At 53.0% G+C, this 21227-nt stretch overlaps 1 protein-coding gene across 4 annotated transcripts; it reads left to right on the top strand.

Moving 5' to 3' along the window:
- Positions 1 to 94: 94 nt before the first annotated feature.
- On the top strand, positions 95 to 8508 carry C2H9orf50 (chromosome 2 C9orf50 homolog). 4 transcript variants are annotated; one of them, XR_002377350.1, is made up of 7 exons: positions 95 to 209; positions 3125 to 3212; positions 3301 to 3393; positions 6087 to 6199; positions 7471 to 7636; positions 7754 to 7892; positions 8266 to 8508. XR_002377350.1 is itself a non-coding variant. In XM_021155680.1 (7 exons), exons 1-7 carry the CDS (start codon positions 2590 to 2592, stop codon positions 8374 to 8376), a joined length of 1128 nt encoding a protein of 375 aa, XP_021011339.1. In that variant the 5' UTR covers positions 2459 to 2589; the 3' UTR covers positions 8377 to 8508. The 4 variants fall into 4 exon arrangements, 2 of the variants coding, with proteins under 2 accessions (XP_021011339.1, XP_021011338.1); XR_002377351.1 differs by having other exon boundaries at positions 7754 to 7928; XM_021155680.1 differs by lacking the exon at positions 95 to 209 and adding an exon at positions 2459 to 3007.
- Positions 8509 to 21227: the final 12719 nt, after the last annotated feature.

Genomic DNA, 21227 nt, shown 5'->3' with positions numbered 1-21227 from the left:
TACCAGCCCCACCCTTGTCCCCAGGACACAGTGCCCATTGCTCCCCAGTGGCTGTGGGTAAGATCGGATCACAATGACTCTAAGAACACTTTCAGGCACCTGGGCAGAGCTGTCAGAGGGAGCAGGTGGAAAGATGGGCTCTCCCAGCAAATAGCCCACCTGTCAGGGGGCTCTAAATTTATAGGACCTTCCGTGGCCTCACCCAGCAGGTGAGTGTGATATCCTAGGATCCTTTTAGAGGTGATGACAGTCTTGGGAAGAAGCAAGTCGGAGATGCCAGTGTCAGAGCTGGAGGGACTGGGCCTTTTCTCCCTAATTGGGATGATGCTCAGAATCTGTGTCTTGGCTGGATGTGGCTGGATGGTGGAACACTTATCCATGCTACAGCTTTACTAGGCTCTCTGTCTCATCCCCAGCCTTGGGGAAGGGGCACCAAAAATGGTCTTGGCTCCTCCCCAGATCCACTGTCAGCATCTGGGGTAAGAGGTGGGAGAAAGTCATGTGTATCTGCAGCCTGGTCCTGTTCTGAGAGCGACTTCCCCATCAAAGTTTACAAACTGGAAGTCTACAATTTCAGTAGGAGGTCCAGCCCTTCCACACCTTCTCCTGCTATGCCTGTAAGTCATGTGTGAGCTGCCAGGGGTGACCCAGGACTTGGAAAACAGAGGCAGGAGAATGATGGATTGTGCCTTGTAGGGAGACTTCCCCAAAAGGAATTAATTGAACAAGAGTCAGATGCAGGCTTTGTCTTTAGGGGAAAGCTCTGGCTGCCCAGATCTCAAGGCTATTAAGGATTGGAGCAGAACCAAAACGCTAAGTCAGTGGTTCTTAGCCTCCCTATGCACGCTCCCTCATGCTGTGTTGACCCCAACCATATAACTATTTCCATTGCAACCTCTAACTGTAACTGTAATGTTGCTACTGTTGTGAATTGTAATGTAAATATCTGTGTTTTCTGATGATCTTTTTTTTTTAAAGATTTATTTATTTATTATATGTAAGTACACTGTAGCTGTCTTCAGACACACCAGAAGAGGGCGTCAGATCTCATTACAGATGGTTGTGAGCCACCATGTGGTTGCTGGGATTTGAACTCTGGACCTTTGGAAGAGCAGTCGGGTGCTCTTACCCACTGAGCCAATCTCACCAGCCCTTTTCTGATGGTCTTAGGTGACCCCTGTGAAAAGGCCGTTGTGACCCTTGTGAGGGTCACAACCCACAGGTTGAGAAACACTGTTCTAAATCATATTTTTTTTAGACAGGATTTCATTTAGCCCAAGCTGACCTTGAAGTTGGTATATAGCCAAGCACAACCTTGAATTTATTGTTTATTTTGAGACAGGTTTTCTCTCTCTCTGTTTTTTTTTTTTCCTAAGATTTATTTATTTTATGCCTATGAGTATATCACCATTGCTCTCTTCAGACACACCAGAAGAGGGCATCAGATCCCATTACAGATGGTTGCGAGCCACCATGTGGTTGCTGGGAATTGAACTCAGGACCTCTGGAAGAGCAGTCAGTTCTCTTAACCGCTGAGCCATCTCACCAGCCCCCTCTCTCTCTGGTTTTGTTTTTTGTTTTGTTTTGTTTTTGAGGCAGGGTTCTCTGTGTAGCCCTGGCTGTCCTGGAACTCACTCTATAGACCAGGCTGGCCTTGAACTCAGAAATCAGCCTGCCTCTGCCTCCCAAGTGCTGGGATTAAAGGTGTGTGCCACCATTGCCCTGCATTTGAGACAGGTTCTTACTGTGTAGCTCTGGCTGGCCTGGAATTCATATGTAGACCAGGGTAGCCACAAACTGAGAGAGATGCCTGCCTCTGCCTCCCAGGTGGTGGAGCTAAAGCTGTGCACTTCCACAACTAATAGCCTTGAGGTGTTTTGTTTTGTTTTGTTTTGTTTTGTTTTTCAAGACAAGGTTTCTCTGTTTTCTGGCTGTCCTAAAACTCACTTTGTAGACCAGGCTGGCCTCGAACTCAGAGATCCACCAGCTTCAGCCTCCTTTAATCCTGCTGGGATTAAAAACATGTGCCACCACCTCCTGACAATAGCCTTAATTTTTTTTTTTTTTTAAATATGAGTATAAGTGTCTTGCCTCCATGGCAGTGCATTTTGTGCGTGCCTGGTGACCTTGAGGCTAGAAGAGAGTGGCGGATAACTGGCACTGGAGGCTGTGAGCTGTTCTGTATATACGGTATGGGAATGGAAGTCCGGTCCTCTCGCTGATCTGTTTCTCTAGCCTCTGCGTCTGCCTCCCAAGTGCTGAAATCACAGGCAAGGGCCGCCACGCTCAGTTTCTTGCACATTCTAGACACACCCACTCCCAAGTGTGCTAAGTGATAGGAAAGGCGGCCAGCAGGTGCAGCGAGCTCTGCACTGTGCCAGGCGCTCCGCGTGGTCTAGCTCATGTCAACGTCACAGCCGTCCCAAAGGGCTGGCGTTCCCGCCCTCACCGCCTTTGCGCCGGAGTTGGCTTCTGCTGCCCCTTCCCGGCGCTATGGACTGCGGGCTGGAATACGACCTTCCTGCGGCCCCGCTCGCCCCTGCGCGTCCCCCGGGCGCGAAGGTGTCCTGAGCCGAGCTCTGACTCAGGATGTTCCGGCGCCAGTCCATGGAGGGGACCCCGGCCTACAAGCCCAAGGGATATCCCGACGGGACCACCCAACGCCGCCCTGTTCAGGGGCTGCCGATGCTGCTGCCCTTGCTCGAAGGCCGTGCGGGGCGAGATGTAGACGGCGCGAGGCGGCGGGACCGCAAGTCCCAGCGCCTGCCTTGCGGGTCCCCCGAGTCCCCGAACGCTCGGCGAGACCGTGGGACCGCGCGCGCACTGCTACTGCCGCCGCTGCAGCCGAGCAGCTCGGCCCGGGAGACGGGAACTCGGGGGAACCGGCAGCCCGCAGCCCGCGACAATCCTGACTCCCTGGGCACGCTGCTGGGGAAGCTGCTGCCCAACAAGTTCCGCCACTTCCTGCACCACCTGAGCTCCACGAGCACAGACCCAGAGGCGGACCGTGAGGCCGCGGGGATGGGGTGGGGAGTGGGTGTGTGTGCGCGGAGTCTGGGGTTCCCAAGCGAGGACTATCTCCATCTCAACGGGCTCTCCTCCTCCCCCTATTGTCCCCTCCCAGCACCCTCAGCGCCACAGAACCCTAGGAGTACATCAAATCACTGCCTAGCTTCTCGGTCTTCCAGCTGCTTATTCCTCCCAGACCTGTGGTAAGCGGAGGGGACCCTCTTGATGAAGGAGGGGTTGCCACCATGGTGGGCCTCTGCTCACATCAGCTGTGACCTCTTTCTCTTTGAGGGACCAACCATTGCACTGGGACAACAGTTTTAGAGAGAAGACTATCCTGGGGCTCCCAAGAGGTGAACTTGTCAGAGCCAAAAAGGCCCATCCGTGAGTAGTAGCTGTTGTGAGTACACACGTGCTATAATTTTGTAGCGTTGACTCTCTCCTCTCCTCCCACCTTCACGTGGGCTTGGGGGATGGAAAGGAGGTCATAGGCTTGCCTAACAATCACTTCTATTATTTCCCCAAGCCATGAGTTCTGGGAATGGGAACAGGAAGGCATTTGTTCGCTCCCTTGTTTCCAGGCATTTAGTAATGGATTTACCGTGTATCTATCGATCCACTCACCTATCCATCTTTGCACGCACCTAACCCCTTACTCACAAACCAGGTCTTCTAGAAGCTATTGTGAATTTCCATACACCTAGCCATTGAAGCATCTAACTGGCCATGAACTCATAACTGCCCCCAAACTGCTGGAATGCCAGACAGCCAGTCTTTTGTTTATGCAGAAATCCCCTCTGGCTATAGCAGCCTGACAGCTATCCTTTCATTCATATAAACCCAGGATGCCAATCATCTCTCCGCTAGTAATAAAGCCACCCACACGCTTACATGTTTGTCTGCATAACTATCCAGCTACCCAGCTGAGATCCATTCCTGAATCCACCTGCTGCTGAACTCTTCTCTCATTTAGAAGCATTACCCATGTATGAAGTTTTACTGTGTATCAGATGCTAGAGGAACAGACAATGAGAGATGGAACCAAGAAAGATCCCTGACATTAACCCACATTAATGTTCACCTGGAAATGGATGCTAAAGAGCTCTTAATGGAGAGGGGGGAAGGAAACAACAGGTTTAAACAGGCTGGAGCACAAGTGCAGGGTGAAGGCCATTGTCTGGGGGTTTAAAGACTAGAGAGTTGGATGTGGTGGTGCACACTTTTAATCCCAGTACTCTGGAGGCTCAAGTAAGCAACTCTGTGAGTTCAAGGCCAGCCTGGTCTACATAGTGATTCCAGAACAGCCAGGGCTACAAAGGAGACCCTGTCTCAATCAATTTAAGGAAGGACCAGATGGACCAGGGAACATGCATACAGAGCAAGCGTACCATTACTGTTCTGTCTGTATCCCTGGCAGACATTACTAATGGATCACTGCACATTTCTCTGACCCAGTTCTCTAGGATCAAAGTAGAGACTTAGGAGAATGGAGAGATGACTCAGCAGTTAAGAACACTGGCTGCTATTTCAGAGAACCCAGGTTCAGTTCCTAGCACCCACATAGCAGCTTACAGCTGTCTATAACTCCAGCTGTAGGAGATTCAACACCCTCACACAGACCTACATGCAGACAAAAAGTGGAGTCTAGAGTTGGACACTTATGTATACATAACATTCCTTCAGTACGATAGATTGCTTCAGTGAGTGATCTTCCCCAGGCAGGGAAGCATGGTGTCACTGTCGGGCAGAACCTAGGAGATGTCTCAGCCTCGCCCTGTTGCCAGGACAGAGCTGAGGTTCCACATGCACACACTGTGACCCTAACTAAGCCCCAACACCTATAGTCGGGTTCCCGGCTGCATGGCTCTTTGGTGGACAGTGAGAAACACACCCTATGCATCCACAAAGATGGCCCAGGATCAGTGGGTATGGGTGTGTAAATACATGTGGCCAAGGTGGAGAAGGTCCAATGGGGCATTTCTGAGTGATCAGGTAACCAGGCTGGCAGCCCAGCCCCTGAGGGAGAAGTGAACAGGTCTAACATTTTTATTACATACAAATATAACACACCCTCTATGGAGCACAACCCCACTGACAGGCCCTGTTCTAGGTGCCTCCCCACACGGGGTACTCCACTCTCCCAGTTCCTGTGACGGCGGGCGGAATGATCCCGCCTGTAACAGAGCACATGACCGGAAGGAGAAAAGTGACAAGTGGAACCCTGAGGACAGTGTGCCCCGGCTCACACGGCCTCGGCGGCACAATCGAGGCTGACAGCTATCGTGACAGCTCGAAACTAGAGACGCTTCTTCAGCCCGGCATACCCTCGACAGGATGCTCTTGCAGCCCACCCCATCTCTTCACACCTGTGCTGAGGAAGGGGTGGGGCACCATCATTTCCTTATTTTTATTTCTATCTGCTTATTTGTCAACCCGTAGCCCAGGCTGGATTCACACTCACTATGTAGCCAAGGATGGCCTTTAACTCTTGATCCTTTGACCTCCCACTCCCAAGTGTCCCACCCGCCACACCGTGCCTGGCTTAATCTTCATCACAGAGGAGGAGACAGGTTTCCGTGTGTCAGGACCTCTCCATGGCTCTAGCCTGCTGTCTGAGAGTGGCAGCTGTGGGCCAGACATCTCTGTGCCTCAGTCTCCTCACTTGTAATTGGAATAGTGACAGGGTTTCGTGGGATAAAACATGTCACATGATGACTGGAAGGAGCACGTGTGACTGGTAGAGCTCTGCCACCAACCAAAATCTGTCCAAGATTTATATTTTGTTTGGGTGGGTGAGGGCAGGGTGTTCACCTGAGCCCTGGTGCCTGCAGAGGCCAGAAGAAGGTGTCAGATTACCTCAGGAGTGGAAGTCACAGACAGTAAGCCGACAATGTGGGTGCTAGGACCAAATCCAGGTCCTCTTCAGGAGCACTCAGGAATGCACGCTTAAAGGCTGAGCCATCTCTCCAAGCCCTACCTAAGATCTTACGAGGAGCCCTGCTCCCAGGCCTCTCATTTCCTCTCAGCAGACTCCACAGCACACAGGTACCCAAAGTGAAGACTGTGCTCATTTGCAGCCCCGCTGGAGAAGGCTCAAGACCCCGAAAACGCTATTGTCCCTTCCGGGTACGATTCGCAGACGAGACCCTGCAGGACACAGCACTCCGGTACTGGGAACGCAACCGGGCAGGTGAGCACACAGAAGATTCCAGAAAAAAACAAAACAACAAAAAAAAAACTAGCGAGGAGTGCAGAGGCCACAGGTTGTGGCTCCAGGTCCTTAGAGAGCAGGGCAGGCCAATGACTCTACAGAGAGGTAGCAGAGGTGGGTGGCATTGGGCACATGGTGCCAAGGAAACAATGGCTGCCCGGGCCCTGTTAGCATTAAAGAGCCCTTCCTCAGCCACCACAGTTTACTGTTTCCCAGTCCCTCACAGAGTCCAAGGGTCAGGTTGACCAGATGTCCAGCAAGTCTTAGAAGAGGAAATATCTTCTCTCTTGAAAAATGTTGAAAGGGTCTAAGAGAGAAACTCAGAACCCCAGGCAGGAGCGAACCTCTCAGCTCTAGGGGTGGCTTCCTTTGACTTGTGTGAATGGGTGGCTGGGAGCAGGTAGGCCAATGAGAAAGACAAGACTTTCTGGTACCCAGCCTCTGTCCTCCAGACTCAGTAGCCCCAGGACACCTCCCCTTAACACTCACATGAATCAGGGAAGCCCAACTTCTGGCTATATTTTGTGCATGTGTGTGCTTCACATGCTAATAGACTTTTCAGCTAATAGACTTGAGAGCTCGTGTGCCTACTAAGACTAGCAATGCAGACTTGTCTTTTTTGAAACAGAGTCTCATGTATCCCAGGTTGACCTTGAAATTCTAGTCCTCCTGCCTACTAATGCTGCACTCCGGCTTCTGGTTATTTTGATTGCAGAGGAAATTGAGGCAAAGGGTGGTTGTGTAAGAGCCATGGAAGCCTAGAACCGAGGGCAGAGTGCTCCAGAAATCCTAGGACAGGCCAAGCACTGTGGCACACCCCCCATAGCATCAGGTTCAAGCCTCCCTCGGCTTCTCCCATCAGAGGTAGCCTCTGGGATTCCAGCCCCGAGAGACCCCTCCCCTCCAACCCCTGCGGATTCTTGGCATCCTCTGGAATTTCCAAAGTGGGGTACCTGGCCCTCCTACTTTAGAGAAAAGGGGCCCATTGGCGGTTGGAGCAGAAGTAGGACCACGACAGGGATCAGCTTTGTGGTATAGCAGAAATAGTCACAGGGAGGTAGTTTTAAAACATAGGACTTCTCTGGAGGCAACCGTCAGGCACTGGGGAGCCTGCGGTTGCCATGGAGACAGGGCTCTGTCTAGCCTTGCCAGTCAGAGGAAGGAGAGAGGGTGGGGGCGTGTCAGTATGCCCCTCCCTGGGGGAGGGGACAGGGAACTCACTCTGCTCTCTCTCTCTCTCTCTCTTCTAGTCCGGCAGAATATCTTTCCGAGTGAGCAGACAGCTTTGCCAGCTGTGTCTGTGTCAGAACGGGTGCTCGGGAGTGTTGGGAGATGGTTGGACAGTCTGCCCAGAGCCCTTTATCCCAGGGCCCAAGACACTGTGGCCAGCTCCTCATTCTGGACCTGCCCCCGAGTGTGAGGCTCTGTGGGTAGAGGAAGCAGAAGGGTTGTGGTCTAGGTCCTCCAGCTACAAACTGTACGTGGGTCTGGAACTCAGGGCCAAAAAACTATAGGCACCCCTCTCCCCAACAGGTCAGCTCAGGAACCACAGCTCTACCTTTCTGAGGATGCCTCCGTGAGCAGCCACCTACCCTTCATCTCCAGGGCCACCATCCCAAGGCCACGGGGAGGCCTCAGAACCTTCCTGGACACCCCTAACAATGTGGATCAGGTGGGCAAATTGCCCCATCCCTGGAACCAGAAGCTGGTGAGCAGCCCAGGGCAGCCCGCCAGCAGAAGCACCAGCCCTCAGTGACTCTGTAGGGGACCCTCTCTGTTGAGTCACCATGGGGTTTATGGCTTGGATTTGTGTGGCCTGACCTCCCTCAGGGTGGAGCCAAGGGGGAGGAGGCCCTTGAGCCAGGCTAATGAGTGGGTGGGCTGTGCTTCAGCCTAGGACAGTTGTAATGTGGAACCACCTGCTCCCCTACCCCCGCCTGCCCCTGGGACCTGTCTCCTCCCACCTGGACTCCCAGGGGACTGCTCCCTGTCTCCTCCCTGGGGTCCCCTCAGCAGTGCCATGCCAGGCATCCTTCTCCCTCTAGGAATCCTTTCTGCCCAGTTTGGTGCTGCAGTCTGTCCTGAAGCAAGGCCGCCCTAAGGGCTACCAGCTGCTCCTGCCGTCCACCACAAACCGGCAGCAGGCTCACAGGTGAATGCCTACCAGAGCTCCCCCCTGCTCAGGAGTGTACCCATGCCAGGCAATGAGGAGAGTGCTTCTTCGCCCCACAAATAAACACACCTCCCAGGTGCCTGGGATGGATCACTAGGTCTCCCAGGAAAAGCCACTCTAGGTGCCTGATTGGGGACCACTTGGGGTTCCTGGGTGAGGGAGATTGGTGTGGGCTCACACAGCTGGGATGAAGCTGATGACAGCTGGATATTGGGGGTGGGAGACAGTGCAGCCCAGGGGCTCAGCTTGTCCCAGGGAATGCTTTCCCAAGGGGTGGACCACTCACTACACAACCCCAAACCTAAATCTGAAGGAGACCCCCAGCCATAACCTCAGCCTAGGAGAGTGGATAAACAACTTCTTGTCTTTAGCGCCAGAGTTTTTCTCTGTCCACCTTTTAGTACATGATATGGGTATCCAGACCCTGTGTATGGGTAATCCTTAGTTCTCTTATCTGCTCCGGTGTTCAAATCCACATGGGGAAAGTGGCCTGAGTCACCGTGGCAGGCCTCCTAGAATTTATCTACTGCATTAACATAGATACTGCCATACACCTGGGTGCCCCATCACTCCATGTCCGAACCCCTGGGGGAAGCCTGGGTGCCGCCCCTCCCTCTTTGGAGTTTCACTTTGTTCTTGCGCTCTGGCCAGGTCTTTATCGCCACCTGCTGGCCCTTGAAGAAACGTCTCGGACTCGGTGCGGAGTGGAGTCTAACGGGGAGGACGGAATGCTAAAGCTGGGGGTTTGGGTTGGACTGGGCCGGTCATCTTAGGGACCAGATGGGCTGGGGATGATGAAGGGCTGACCCGGCATGCGACGCGATGCATCAACGTCAACAGCGCTGGGCTGGAACGGGGTTCGGTCCCTTTCTGAGCTTTCAGGCTGTGACCCAAGATGTGGAATCCCCGTTTCTCTGGCTTGCTGCGCGCCGCGCGTGCCGGGTCTGCCAGTTTCCCCGGCCGCCTGCAGCGCCGCACCGCACCGCGCGGGGGCAGTGTTGGCCTGGCTTTGCGCCGCGAAACTTCAGCTCTCGTCCGGGTGTCGTTGTCAGAAACTTTCCCCTAGGCAGTGCTCACTGTGATGGGTTTGGCGCGTCCCACTGTGGGAATCCAGTCTCCAACCTGCAACCCTGAGACCTGGCCTTCACGGAGAGTCTGGGAACACACAGAGCGGACCACGCAAGGAGAAAAACTTGGACGTTGAAGTAGGACACACACACACACACACACACACACACACACTGCATACCACATACACTATAGAGATCCCACACATAGAACACCTCAAGCACAGAAACAGGACACGTGGAGACATACTTGCACGTGCTCAAATGCGTGCGTGTGCACACACACACACATACACCACAGAGACCCCACACACAGGATAGCACATACACAGCCACCACCTGGAGACCCCACACACAGGGAGAACACACAGACACACCATACCACACTAATAGAGACCCCACACACATAGAAAACCATACTACAGATGTTCACAACAGATACTGCCAGGTACACGACACATAGTAAACATATTATATATATATATACCATGTACAGACCCCACACATGGAGAGGCACATACTGCACACACACATACATAGAGACAACACATACCACATAGTCCATATTTATGGAGACACACCACAGATATGCATGGACACGGAGAGACACACATGTAACACATACACATGGAAAAACACAGATACAAAGAGCTATCCACACACATACCACATAAACAGACAGCACATTGACACATATGACCATACAGATGGCAAACAGACATGGTCCCACATGGAGAAGACGAGTGTGCATACACACACACACACACACACACACAGCCCATTGCACACACAGAGATAACACACTTCAGAACATGTGTTGCATATTGAAGCATGGACCTCTGGAGTACCGGGTCCCAGAGAACTGGTACTCCAGAGAGGTGGTATCTGCCTGCAGCCACAACATCGACGTTCATGTGACACCTGAACTTAGGTGACCAAGAAGGCTCTGGGAATGCTGAGGCTGGGGAAAGACCCTTTCCGGTGACCTCGGTCCTGGGTTTTTTGTCTCTCCTCAGAGAGGTCCCATTCTCCTTCCCAGAGTCCACACTGAACGTTTTTGTCTGGATGGTTGAGCAGGGTCTCACACGGAGCTTTGGCTGATCTGTGACTTGTTTTGTAGACCTGGTACTCAGAGACCTGCCTGCCTTGCCCACCTCAGGGTTAGGATTAAAGTGAGTGCCACCATACCTACCGTGTGCCTCATGAGGCCTTTGACAGGTGGCCCCAGGCACAGGGGAGCTAGGGGAAAATCCTAGCTTTGGGTCTGTTCCCAGTAGCATAGCGGGTATCTTATCTGTGAGCCGTGTGCTTTGGGGCCAGTCTGTTCCTCTCCCCTTGTGAGGCCTTCCCATCGCTCTCATTTCCCTGATCACCGTCACAGACTATGTCCCTTGGGCCAAGTTGAGTGGAGAAGGGGAACTAGGCTTGTTGGGGTGACAGCTGGGGGGTGTCTCCTATCCAGACAGGAAGCTCTGTCCCTTTCTCTGGAATGTCCCCTGCCATGTAAGCCTCTGTAACCTGTACCCAGGAGGTGGCTTATTAGCCCTAGAAGTGAGGGGTGGTTGTGTATGCTGTACCGCGTGTGAGGAGTAGGGTCCAGTCCCCACAGTGTGGCCCTGGAGAGATGGCTCAGTGTCTAGCTGCTCTCGTAGAGACTCTGGGGTTAGTTTCTAGCACCCGCACCTGGCAGTTCACAGCTGCCTGTAATTTCAACTTCTCTTCTGGACTCTAACTTCTCTCATGGTCATTCACATGTGTGCATGCTCATGTGCACGTGTGTGTGTGTGTGTGTGTGCACATTACCAACACAATTAAACTTTTTTTTTTCCTGACAGTGTCACATTATGCAGCTCTGGCTGTCCTGGAACTCACTCTATAGACCAGGCTGACCTTGAACTTAGAGAGATCCTCCTGCCTCTGCCTCCCAAGTGTGGAGAGATCAAAGGTGTATACCACTATGCTTGGCTTTAAAAATAAGCCCTTGAAAGAGAGAGAGCGAGAAAAAACTGGAATTTGTGGCACATGGGTTTAATCCCAGCACTTGAGAGGCAGAGGCAGGAGAGAATCTCAGTGTTCGAGGCCAGCCTGGTCTACAAAGCTCTAGGTAACCCTGAGCACCCTAAAGCCAGAGAGACAGATACTGACCCACGCACAGCTTCCTGCAGCCTGCCAGGCTTCAGCTGGACACGGGGTTTCTTCAGAAACCATGCTCAGGAGAGCTCTTTCCTGGGAAACTGAGGCCCAGAGAGGTCTAACACATCCTGAGCCCACCGTTGGCAGTGTTGCTCCCACCAGAGGCTGTCCTGATGGGGTAGCTCTGTGCATCCTACCCCCCCCCCCAGTAGGGACTGAAGCCTCAGCAGGGGAGGTGACTTGGCAGACTGGCCTGGGAAGAAGGGACTGATATCAAGATGGTTCCCTGGAGGCCAGACAGGACCCTCGCAGGCAGCTAGCAAGTCCAGGCAGGCCTAGGAAAAGCGTTGTTCTCCAGTGAAACCAGCCATACTGGCACCCTAGGGATGCCAGCTGCCATTGTACTGTCCAGGAGGACTAAGGTCTCCCAAACGCTCATGGAGACCTCAGTTGGATGGATATGCTGGCATCGTGAGTCGGGCCTCTGAGTGCTGATGGGGTTCCAAGACAGTCCCTGCAAAGCAAGTGTCCCATGGGAGAGGCTGCATGCTTCCCATTACCCAGTGTCCGTAAGAAAGATGAGTGATCCTGGTCTGGAGAGATGGCTCAGTGGTTAAAAAATACTGGCCATCCTTATAAAGGACAAGAGATTAGTCCCCAGTGCCCACATGGTGGCTCACAGCTGCCTGTAAATCTAGTTACATCCCAGGCATAGATGTCTTTTCTGGCCTTCATGGGCAACCAACACACATGTGGTACACATACATACATGCAGGCAAAACACCCATATGCATAAAGTGATACTGAGGAGGGCTGAGGCAGGGGCACTCCACAAACCACCAGTGACTGCCCCAAGTGCCCAGCTGTGCTTTCTGGCCCATGGCCTTGAACTTTGGCCTCTCTGCTGTGTGTAGTCCATGGGACTGTTGCAGCAGCTTGTCTCTTGAAGGGCCAAGACTAAGCACCCAGTATGGGCCACACATGCTGCCCTGCCCCAAGTTCATGGCAGGCACTGGGCTGGCCAGCACTGCAATTGTGCTGTCCTCAGGGCCAGGTCTTGTGAGCAAGGTAAAATACTGACTGTTTCTGACGCTGGCATGAGGGGTTGGAATGTGGATTCGGAGACCCTAGAAAAGTGGGACCTTTTTCTGCTGACCCTTGAGCTTGTCACAGGACTGTGGGTATTAGCTCACGTCAGGAGGAAGGTCAGGCAGAGAACTCCAACCCCTCCGCCCCTGCCTGTTAGTATCCACTCTACTAGGCATGCATATGGGTCTAGGACAGTGTGTGATGGTGGGCAGGCCCAGGATGCAGGAGGAGAGGCCTGGCCCAGCCTCTGCAGCCCCGTAACCCAGTTCCCAGTGTGGTGAGGAAGCGCCATTGCTACATCAGATTTGCACACGGATTCTACTCAAATCCTGCTTTGTAGCGGGGTGTGATGAAGCATGTCTGTGATTCCAGCACTCGGGAGGTAGAGACAGAGTCAGGAGCTGGAGGCCAGCCTGAGCTATGTGAGACCTTGTCTCAAAACCACTGAAGTAAGGATGAGCATTTCCCGGGGCTCAGGGCTTGGCTAGCAGACAGAAAGCCCTGTGTACAGTCCCCAGCACCTCATAAATTGGGTTTGGTGGTACATGCCTTTATTGTCAGTACTCGGGAGGTAGAGACAGGATGATCAGAAGTTCCAGGTTAGCCTTTGCTACATCCTGAGTTCAAGACCAGCCTGAGCTACATGAAACTCTCTTACAAAACAAAAACTGAGCCAGGCAATGGTAGCACACACATTTAATCCCAGCATCCAGGAGGCAGAGGCAGGCAGATCTCTGTGAGTTTGAGACCAGCCTGGTCTACCCAATGAGTTCTGGGACAGTCATGGGCACATACAGAGGAGCCCTGTCTTAGAAAAACAAAACCAAAAAGCTGGGGCTGTAGTTGGCTCAGCAATGAGGAACACTGGCTGCTCTTGCAGAGAACCCAAGCTCGGTTCCCAGCACCCACAGGGCAGCTCACACCATTTCTAACTCCAGTTCCAAAAGATCCGGCCCTGCCTTCCAGCCTCCACAGGCACCAGAAATGAATATGGTGCACAGATAAAAATATATGTAGGCAAAACAGTTGTACACAGAAAATAAAAATAAGTCTGCACAGAAAAGCAAAGGCAAAATTCTTGAAGCCAGCTTTGTGCACCCCGCTTCATAGCCTACCACGGCTGCTGAGCTGTTCGGTTGGAGACACTGAGCCCCAGAGTATCTCAGGGCAAGTGTGGGTATTCTTGTCAGCTGTGTGGAGTCACCAGCTCTCTGTGCCATGTCTCCAGACCTCCACATAGCCTCTCTCCTGTTCTAATTGCAAGACCTGACACCAAAGAGGTAAAAGAACTGGGTGATTTCACAAGAGACTCAGAGGTGCAGCTACTGTGTGGGGTCACACAGCTGAGCCAATGAACCCAGGAAGGTGGCTTGCTTGTCAGGATCAGGCCCTGTCCACCCGGGAAACTGGACACGACTGCCTCTCTGAATCTTTGTCCTCTCACCAAGGTCAGGCAGGGAAGGTAAGAATTGGGTACAGGATCCTCTCAGGTCCCCAGGCAGAAGAGGTGGCTGGTCCACTAGGTCCCAGTGATAAGCACCAGGAACTCAGTCCGTCTAGGCTCCAGGGAGGGCTGAGCTCTATGGCTGAGGAAGAACCTAGTGCTATAACCACTCCAGTAAGCCTTAGGCTGAAAGCATTGTTTGATTGTGGTGTGTGTGTGTGTGTGTGTGTGTGTATGTGTGTGGGGGGTGGTTTGTTTGTTCAGGGGTTTTTTGTTTTGCTTTGCTTTTTTTGACTTCTTTTATTAGATATTTTCTTCATTTACATTTCAAATGCTATCCCAAAAGTCTCCTATACCCTCCCCCCACCCTGCTCACCTACCCACTCACTCCCACTTCTTGGCCCTGGCTTTCTCCTGTTCTGGGGCATATAAAGTTCTCTAGACCAAGGGGCCTCTCTTCCCAATGATGGCCGACTAGGCCATCTTCTGCTAAATATGCAGCTAGAGACACGAGCTCTGGGGGTACTGGTTAGTTCATATTGTTGTTCCACCTATAGGATTGCAGACCCCCTTCAGCTCTTGGATACTTTCTCCAGCTCCTCCATTGGGGGCCCTGTGTTCCATCCACTAGCTGACTGTGAGTTGCTTTGCTTTTTTAAGACAGAATCTCTCTGTACAATCCAGGCTGGCTCCAATCTCAGAGATCCTCCTGCCTCTGCCTTCTGAACACCGGAATTAAAGGTGTGAACCAGCCACCCCTGGCCCTCATGTGTGTGTTTCTTTCATTTTGCTTTTATTTATATGTGGACCTCTGTGTATATATGTGCATCATGTGTGTGCAGGTGCCAGAAAGCAGCCAGAAAGCATCAGGATCCTGGCTGTGAGCCACCTGATATACAGACACACACAGCCAGACACACACTCACACACACACACATATACTCATAGAGAAACCCTCAGACACCTCTCACACACATACACATACAGACACACAGAGAGAGACACACACAGACATCCCTACCACACAGAGATATACACAGACACATAGACATATACATACACAAACACACATACACAGAGACACATTCATGCACACAGAGACAGACATAAACCGATACATTCATACACACACATTCACACACAGATAGACATAGGCACACACAAATACACACACAGAGACACACACTCTCACACACAGATGCACACACATAGATACAGACACACACAGAGACACTCCCACATACACAGAGACCAGACACACATTCACAGACACACACACACATATACAGAGACAAACACACACATAAACACACAGACATAGACATATAAACATTCAGAAATATACTTACACATAGACACACATACATAGACATAGATACACAGACACACACTGACAGAGACACCCACACACACTTAGACACTTCCTCTCCCACACTCACAGACACACATTCACACACAGGCACATTCACACAGACACTCACAGACACACTCACATACACAGAGACAAACACAAACATACACATTCACATACTCACACAGAAACACATTCTTACACACACGCACACACACACACACTTAAGGCCCTCTCCTAAAGGAACCCACACTGCCACCCACGTGGTGAGAGTCTGATAGCATCAGCTTGAGCCTCAGCCTGAGGACACAGAGAGGTTGGTCGGATCCTGCAGCTCACAGGGCTAGGAAGTGACTGATGGAGGATGCAAGCAGGCTGTCTGGCGCAGGCCACAGCCCTCACAAATCACACAAGTGTGCACAGCCCCTCCATAACCTCCAGGCTCAGGCCTGGGACCCTGGAGGGAAAGCCCTGGCTAAGCGCTCGGACCTGAGCTGGCTAGACTGGAGACTGCAGTCCCTGTGAGACCCAGCTGGAGATGCCAGGGAAGGACCAGCAAGAAGTGGTGCTGACACAGTGAGGAAAGTGACAGACAGCGAGGACCACCGCTTCCCCTCCCCCCTGTTATCCTTCTCCCAGCTCAGTGCCCCATCTCCTACCCACAGCATCCTCCTAACCCCAGTCCTGACTCCCACCCTCTCCCCAGCCTCCCCTTTCCTTCCCTTTCTGCCTTCTCTCTCTCTAGTATTTCTGCCTCTTTTCTTCCCTCTTCCCTCTGTCCTCTCTCCGACCCTCCCCCAGCGCAGACCGGGTGTTTTGTCCACCCCACCACCAGCTGTCCACACTCTAGAGAAGCGGCACAACCTTGTCCCCACAACCAAGGAGGGGGGCTGTCTACCCCTAGCCTCAGGCTGAGGCTGCAACTCAAGCAGGACCCAGGGCACGAATCCCTGCTGGGGGAAGGGAATGCCTCCTCCCTTCAGGAACATCCAGAGTTGGTAGCCGTGGAGACCCTAATAATATTTCCAGCAGCTCCCAAGGTTTGAATCTAACTTGCAAATGCCCCCTTTGATCTCCCTCCTTGGGTGGTTAGGTGCTGCTGAAGCAGGGTCCAGAAAGGCATAGAGACTGGCCAGCCCCTCTGCAGTTGCTCTCAGCCAGGTTGATTCTGCAGTGTGGTGAAGTCCTGCATGCTCAGTTTTGATATCCCCGCTGGCTTGCCACCTTCATAGTATCCACCACCAGCATCTCCCTGGGCCGTTCTCCAAATCCCACGGTAGTTCCTGTGCTCCTTCACCTCAGCCTCTGCCCACACCCTCATGTTCTCTGCAGCAGGCCCCTGACTTCTGTATGCTATGTTGTTGAGCCGAACTCATTCATGCCCCAGGGCCTTTGCACGTGTGGCTCTCCTTCCGGAGACAGGGACGCTGTACTTGACAGCCCTGTTGAATCTGAGCATGGGTTCACTGGAGCTTTCTCACGCTCAAACCGAGCTTCAGTCACACATCCCTACAGCACAGGGACAGCTCTCAATGAACCCCTGCAGCACAGCCTGCCTCTGCACACACTGGGCAGAGGCTGGGCCCTCTCTGTGAGCATCTCATATCCTGGATCTCAGTTTCCCTGCCTGTAAGGATGGGGGGCACGGGGGGGGGGCGGGGTGCCGAGCCCTGCACTTGCTGTCTGAGGGTTCTGCCAGGCTCCTCTGGGCTTGCAGGACTCACATTCATTTCACGCTATCTGACTTCTGTGATTATCTGATTTTTCCAAGGAAGGAATTTTAAATCTCCAGCCTGAGGAGTTGTCCCATCCCACCAACCCGGATGCACCTGGAGCCCTGAGGGAGGCTTGGGAAAACTGTCCCTCCCCAGCAGGTGAGCCTGACACCGAAGAAGACCCTCTAGAGTTCTGTAATCACAGTTTCACAGAGAGTGGGGTCACCACAGCCTTGGGTCAGTGCAGTAAAATGGAGTGTGTGTGTGTGTGTGTGTGTGTGTGCGCGCGCGCGCACATACTCACACTTGTGCTTACATTGACATGCACACAGGGAAATCTGTCAGGACCCAGACAAACCAGTACAAATTGTGGCTTCCATCCAGGGGACCCTCTTCCCTCTTTGTTTTTGTTTATTTGCTTGCTTGGTTGCTTGCTTTTTGAGACAGGGTTTCTGTCTGTAGCTCTGGCTCTCCTAGAACTCACTCTGTAGACCAGGCTGGCCTCAAACTTAAAAGAGATCTGTCTGCCTCTGCCTCCTGAGTACTGGGATTAGACACCACCACCACCACCACCACCCTGCTCTTTTTTGAAGGTGGAGTCTCGCTGTGTAGCTCAGACTGGCCCAGATCTCACTGTAAACCAGGCTGGCCTCAAACCCAAACTCAAAGAGATTTGCCTGTCTCTGCCTCCCTGGAAGCCCCACTCCCACATAGCTTCAACTCGGTCATTTCTGTGTTCCTCAGTGGCCCCCTGTGTGTGTGGGGGGTGGGGGGTCATAATGTCCACCTCCAGCCTCCCTGCTTGAACTGAGCATAGGACCTGCCTGTCTCCGCCAGAGGCTGTCTGTCTGTGATGCAGTCTCTAGGGTCTGAGGCCAGAAGTGCCATCCTGCTCAGCACCCATCTTTGTTTTTTACCAGGTTGTGTGGCCCAGTGCCTCAGTTTCTCCCTGTGTAAAATGGAGATGCTATGTGCATCTCTGGAAGGGCAATCTATTGCAAGTGTCACGTGTTAAGGTCAGAGCCTAGACTTTCCCCACAGGCTGTGTGACCTGGGGGCAAGTCACCTGCCCGCTCTGAACTTGCAGAGGCGTAACAGAGAAAGGATATAAGGTTATATTGTACCTGCAAGGGGGGTGGGGGGATCAGCTGTGTGTGGACAGCTAGAGTGGTCTGTACAGCGCTAACCTCCTAAAAGACCCCTCCCAGAGGTCAGCCCGAGCCTGAGATTGCTGGTCAGGGAGACGGGCAGCTGGAGAAGCCGAGGCCCAGAGACAGGCAGTGGCATGCAGAGGTCACACAGCTCTGTGCAGCTTTGCATCCCCACGTCCTCCCTCCCCTGGCCTGCAGGGACTCGCTGAAGCCCAGAGCGGCCTCCCGGGGAGTCGGCTCCCAGCCGGGATGAAAGGGAGCCTGGCAAAGCCACCTCCCCAAGGCCCGCCCGCCCCTTCCGCAACCGGATCCCGTGGCGGCCGCTTTGATGTCCCGGCCCTCGCTGGGGAGGGCGGCCCGGGGGACTCCCAGGCCGACTTGAAAGGGTGAGCCGGGTCTTCCCAGGACCGCGGAAAAGGATGGGGGGGGGGACGACAGAGAAGGATCGCTCCCAACAACACGTCCTTCCTGGGAGCCCAAGGGCGCTCCAGGACCCCTGGTTGCAACGTTCAAGGCTTTGCAGGGACGCTCCGCCTCTGACACCTCTGTGAACTCCAGACAAGGGGACTGTGGCTGTTCATGCAGGCCCATCTAGCGTTTGCTGTTCCCAGAGCGGAAACTCCCATTTGGTTCCCCTGGCGGCCAAGCTCTCTTTGGGGCCCTTGCTGAACCCACTCCCCCAAGGGCTTGGGCTCCAGGAAGCCAAGGGAGCCCACCGGGCATGTTTCACGGCATGTATTGGGGTGGGGTGGGAGCCCATGGATAAACCCGGGCCAGCCTGGGGTTTCAAGTCCCTCCTAGGAACCACTGTTCTGGTTTGTCAGTGGTGTCACACGGACTGGCTATGTCTGTGATCACCCAAGGATGAGTGAGGCACTGGACAAACAAACAAGACTGTCACCCTCTCTCCTGCACACAGCTTTCTTGCGAACTTTGTGGCCAGCCTCATACACATCCTTCTATGCCCCATCAAAATGTTCCCTCCTTTGGAGACAGACCTCTGGCCCTTTGCATAGACAGGTTCAGCCCTTTGAAGAATGCCCTTTCTTTCTTGATTTGATGGTAACTGGTCCTCCCCAACTAGACTAGGGGCTGCAGGGAAAGTAGAAGCTATGAGGGTCTCAAATCTAAAATGCATGTACCCACAATCCCTTTCTGCCTCCCTCCCCCACCTCCCTCCTTCCTTTGAACCCAGGACCTTGCACATGTAGGCGAATGCTGTATGACCCAGCTACATCCCTGCCCACCTTTCCTACTTTTTTTTTTAAGTATTTTTTTTTTCTTTTGTATTGTTTTGAGGCAGGGTCTCAAATTGTTGAGGGTTTCAAGGCAGCTACAGAGACATTGACTCAAACCCAAACCAAACGAAATCCTATAGCTTTTAACCACACAGTACACAATGGTTGCTCCTGCTCCAGACTCCAGCTTCCCGTTCTTGTCAAGAAAAGAGATATCGGTCAGGGGGATGGGAACGGGCCGGGGGATGGGGAGGGACACGCGCGCGCCTCTGTGTGTGTGTGTGTGTGTGTGTGTGTGTGTGTGTGTGTGTCTGTGTGTCTGTGTGTCTGTGTGCGCGCGCGCTCTACCCAATGCTTTCACAGAAAACTTCTGCTGACATCTCATTGGCCAGCGTTTGGTCACATGGCTAAGGAAACTGGGAAATGTAGTCTCCAAAACACGCAGCAAGCAACCCAGCAAAAGCTGAGGACTGCTTTTCCTTGGGAAAAGAAGCAGACCTAGAGGCCCAGCCCGCCGCAGCCTTGTCCTCGGGCTGTGTGAAGAGTGTAATCACTGCCGTGCTGGGGATGGACAGGAATTCTGCCTACTAAGCCAGCACCCGTCCGCCAGCCCCAGCCGCTGCCCTGCCGGGCCTGCTTCAGCTCCTTAGTCCTCCTCTGACCCTCAGGGGTGGGGGAGAGGAGCACTTGGTCCCACCACCTGCCCACAACCAACCAGCCCATAATAAGTATGGAGCCGGGCATCCTCCAGGCGGCCTGGTTCCAGAACTTTAGCATCGCAGCTCTCTGTAGGTGGGAAATGGGTCGCAGTTCCACGGGTTTGCTTTGGTTCCACGGGGCTGAGAACTGGACCAGGAACAAGTGGTGTGGCTTCCTTCTGCAGTGTGGGCTGGCCCAGGTCCAGCCTGACCTAAGAAGACTTAAGAGGGGACAGCTCTTGGATGGGTCCTGTGCTGAACCAAGAGGGAGGGGCAGTTGGGGTGGAAGGCTCTAGAACATTAGTGTCAGGGGTATAGCCCTGTAGTGTGGGGATAACCCAAAAGACCCCTGTGTTATCTTGTCTGCTCCCAAGAGGCCCATGACTACAGCCTGCATGTCTGGAACTCTGTGGCTGGCCTTTCCCTGGGTGGCTCTGCCAAGGGTCTTTCTAGGGACAAATTTTCCTATATAATCTGGATTTGGTGCCACGAGGATCTGACTTTCAGCTTGTAGAGCTAGCTTTCAAGGAGAGAGCTTTGGCCCCCATGTAAGGATGTAAGGAACATGGTTTTTTTAAAAAATGCCCTTTAGACATGTAAAAACAGCTTAGTCAGGATCCCCAGTACACACAAGCTGCTGAAGCTGAGAACCAGAACCCAGTGACATCACTCTCTCAGGATAACCAGCCACAATCCTAGAGCCCCATGATGTCAATTGTGCTCTGCTCTGCACATTTGGAGAGATGACACCTTGATCTGCCCTGCGGTTGGACAGTATCCCCCAGGATCCTGACCCTTGACTCAGAGACTAATGTTAGAGAATAGACCTGATGTTCAGCTAAGATCTGTCACATGGGTGATGGGCCCTGGGGAGATTCAAGAGGGAACAGATCTTGGATGGGCTCAGGACTATACTTAGAATTTTTTTTTTTTTTTTTTTTTTTTTTT

This window comes from Mus caroli, chromosome 2, assembly GCF_900094665.2.
Source record: "Mus caroli chromosome 2, CAROLI_EIJ_v1.1, whole genome shotgun sequence".
NCBI lineage: Eukaryota > Metazoa > Chordata > Mammalia > Rodentia > Muridae > Mus > Mus caroli.
The sequence above is the reverse complement of the archived record's forward strand: the minus strand, read 5'-3'. Positions and strand labels throughout refer to the sequence as shown.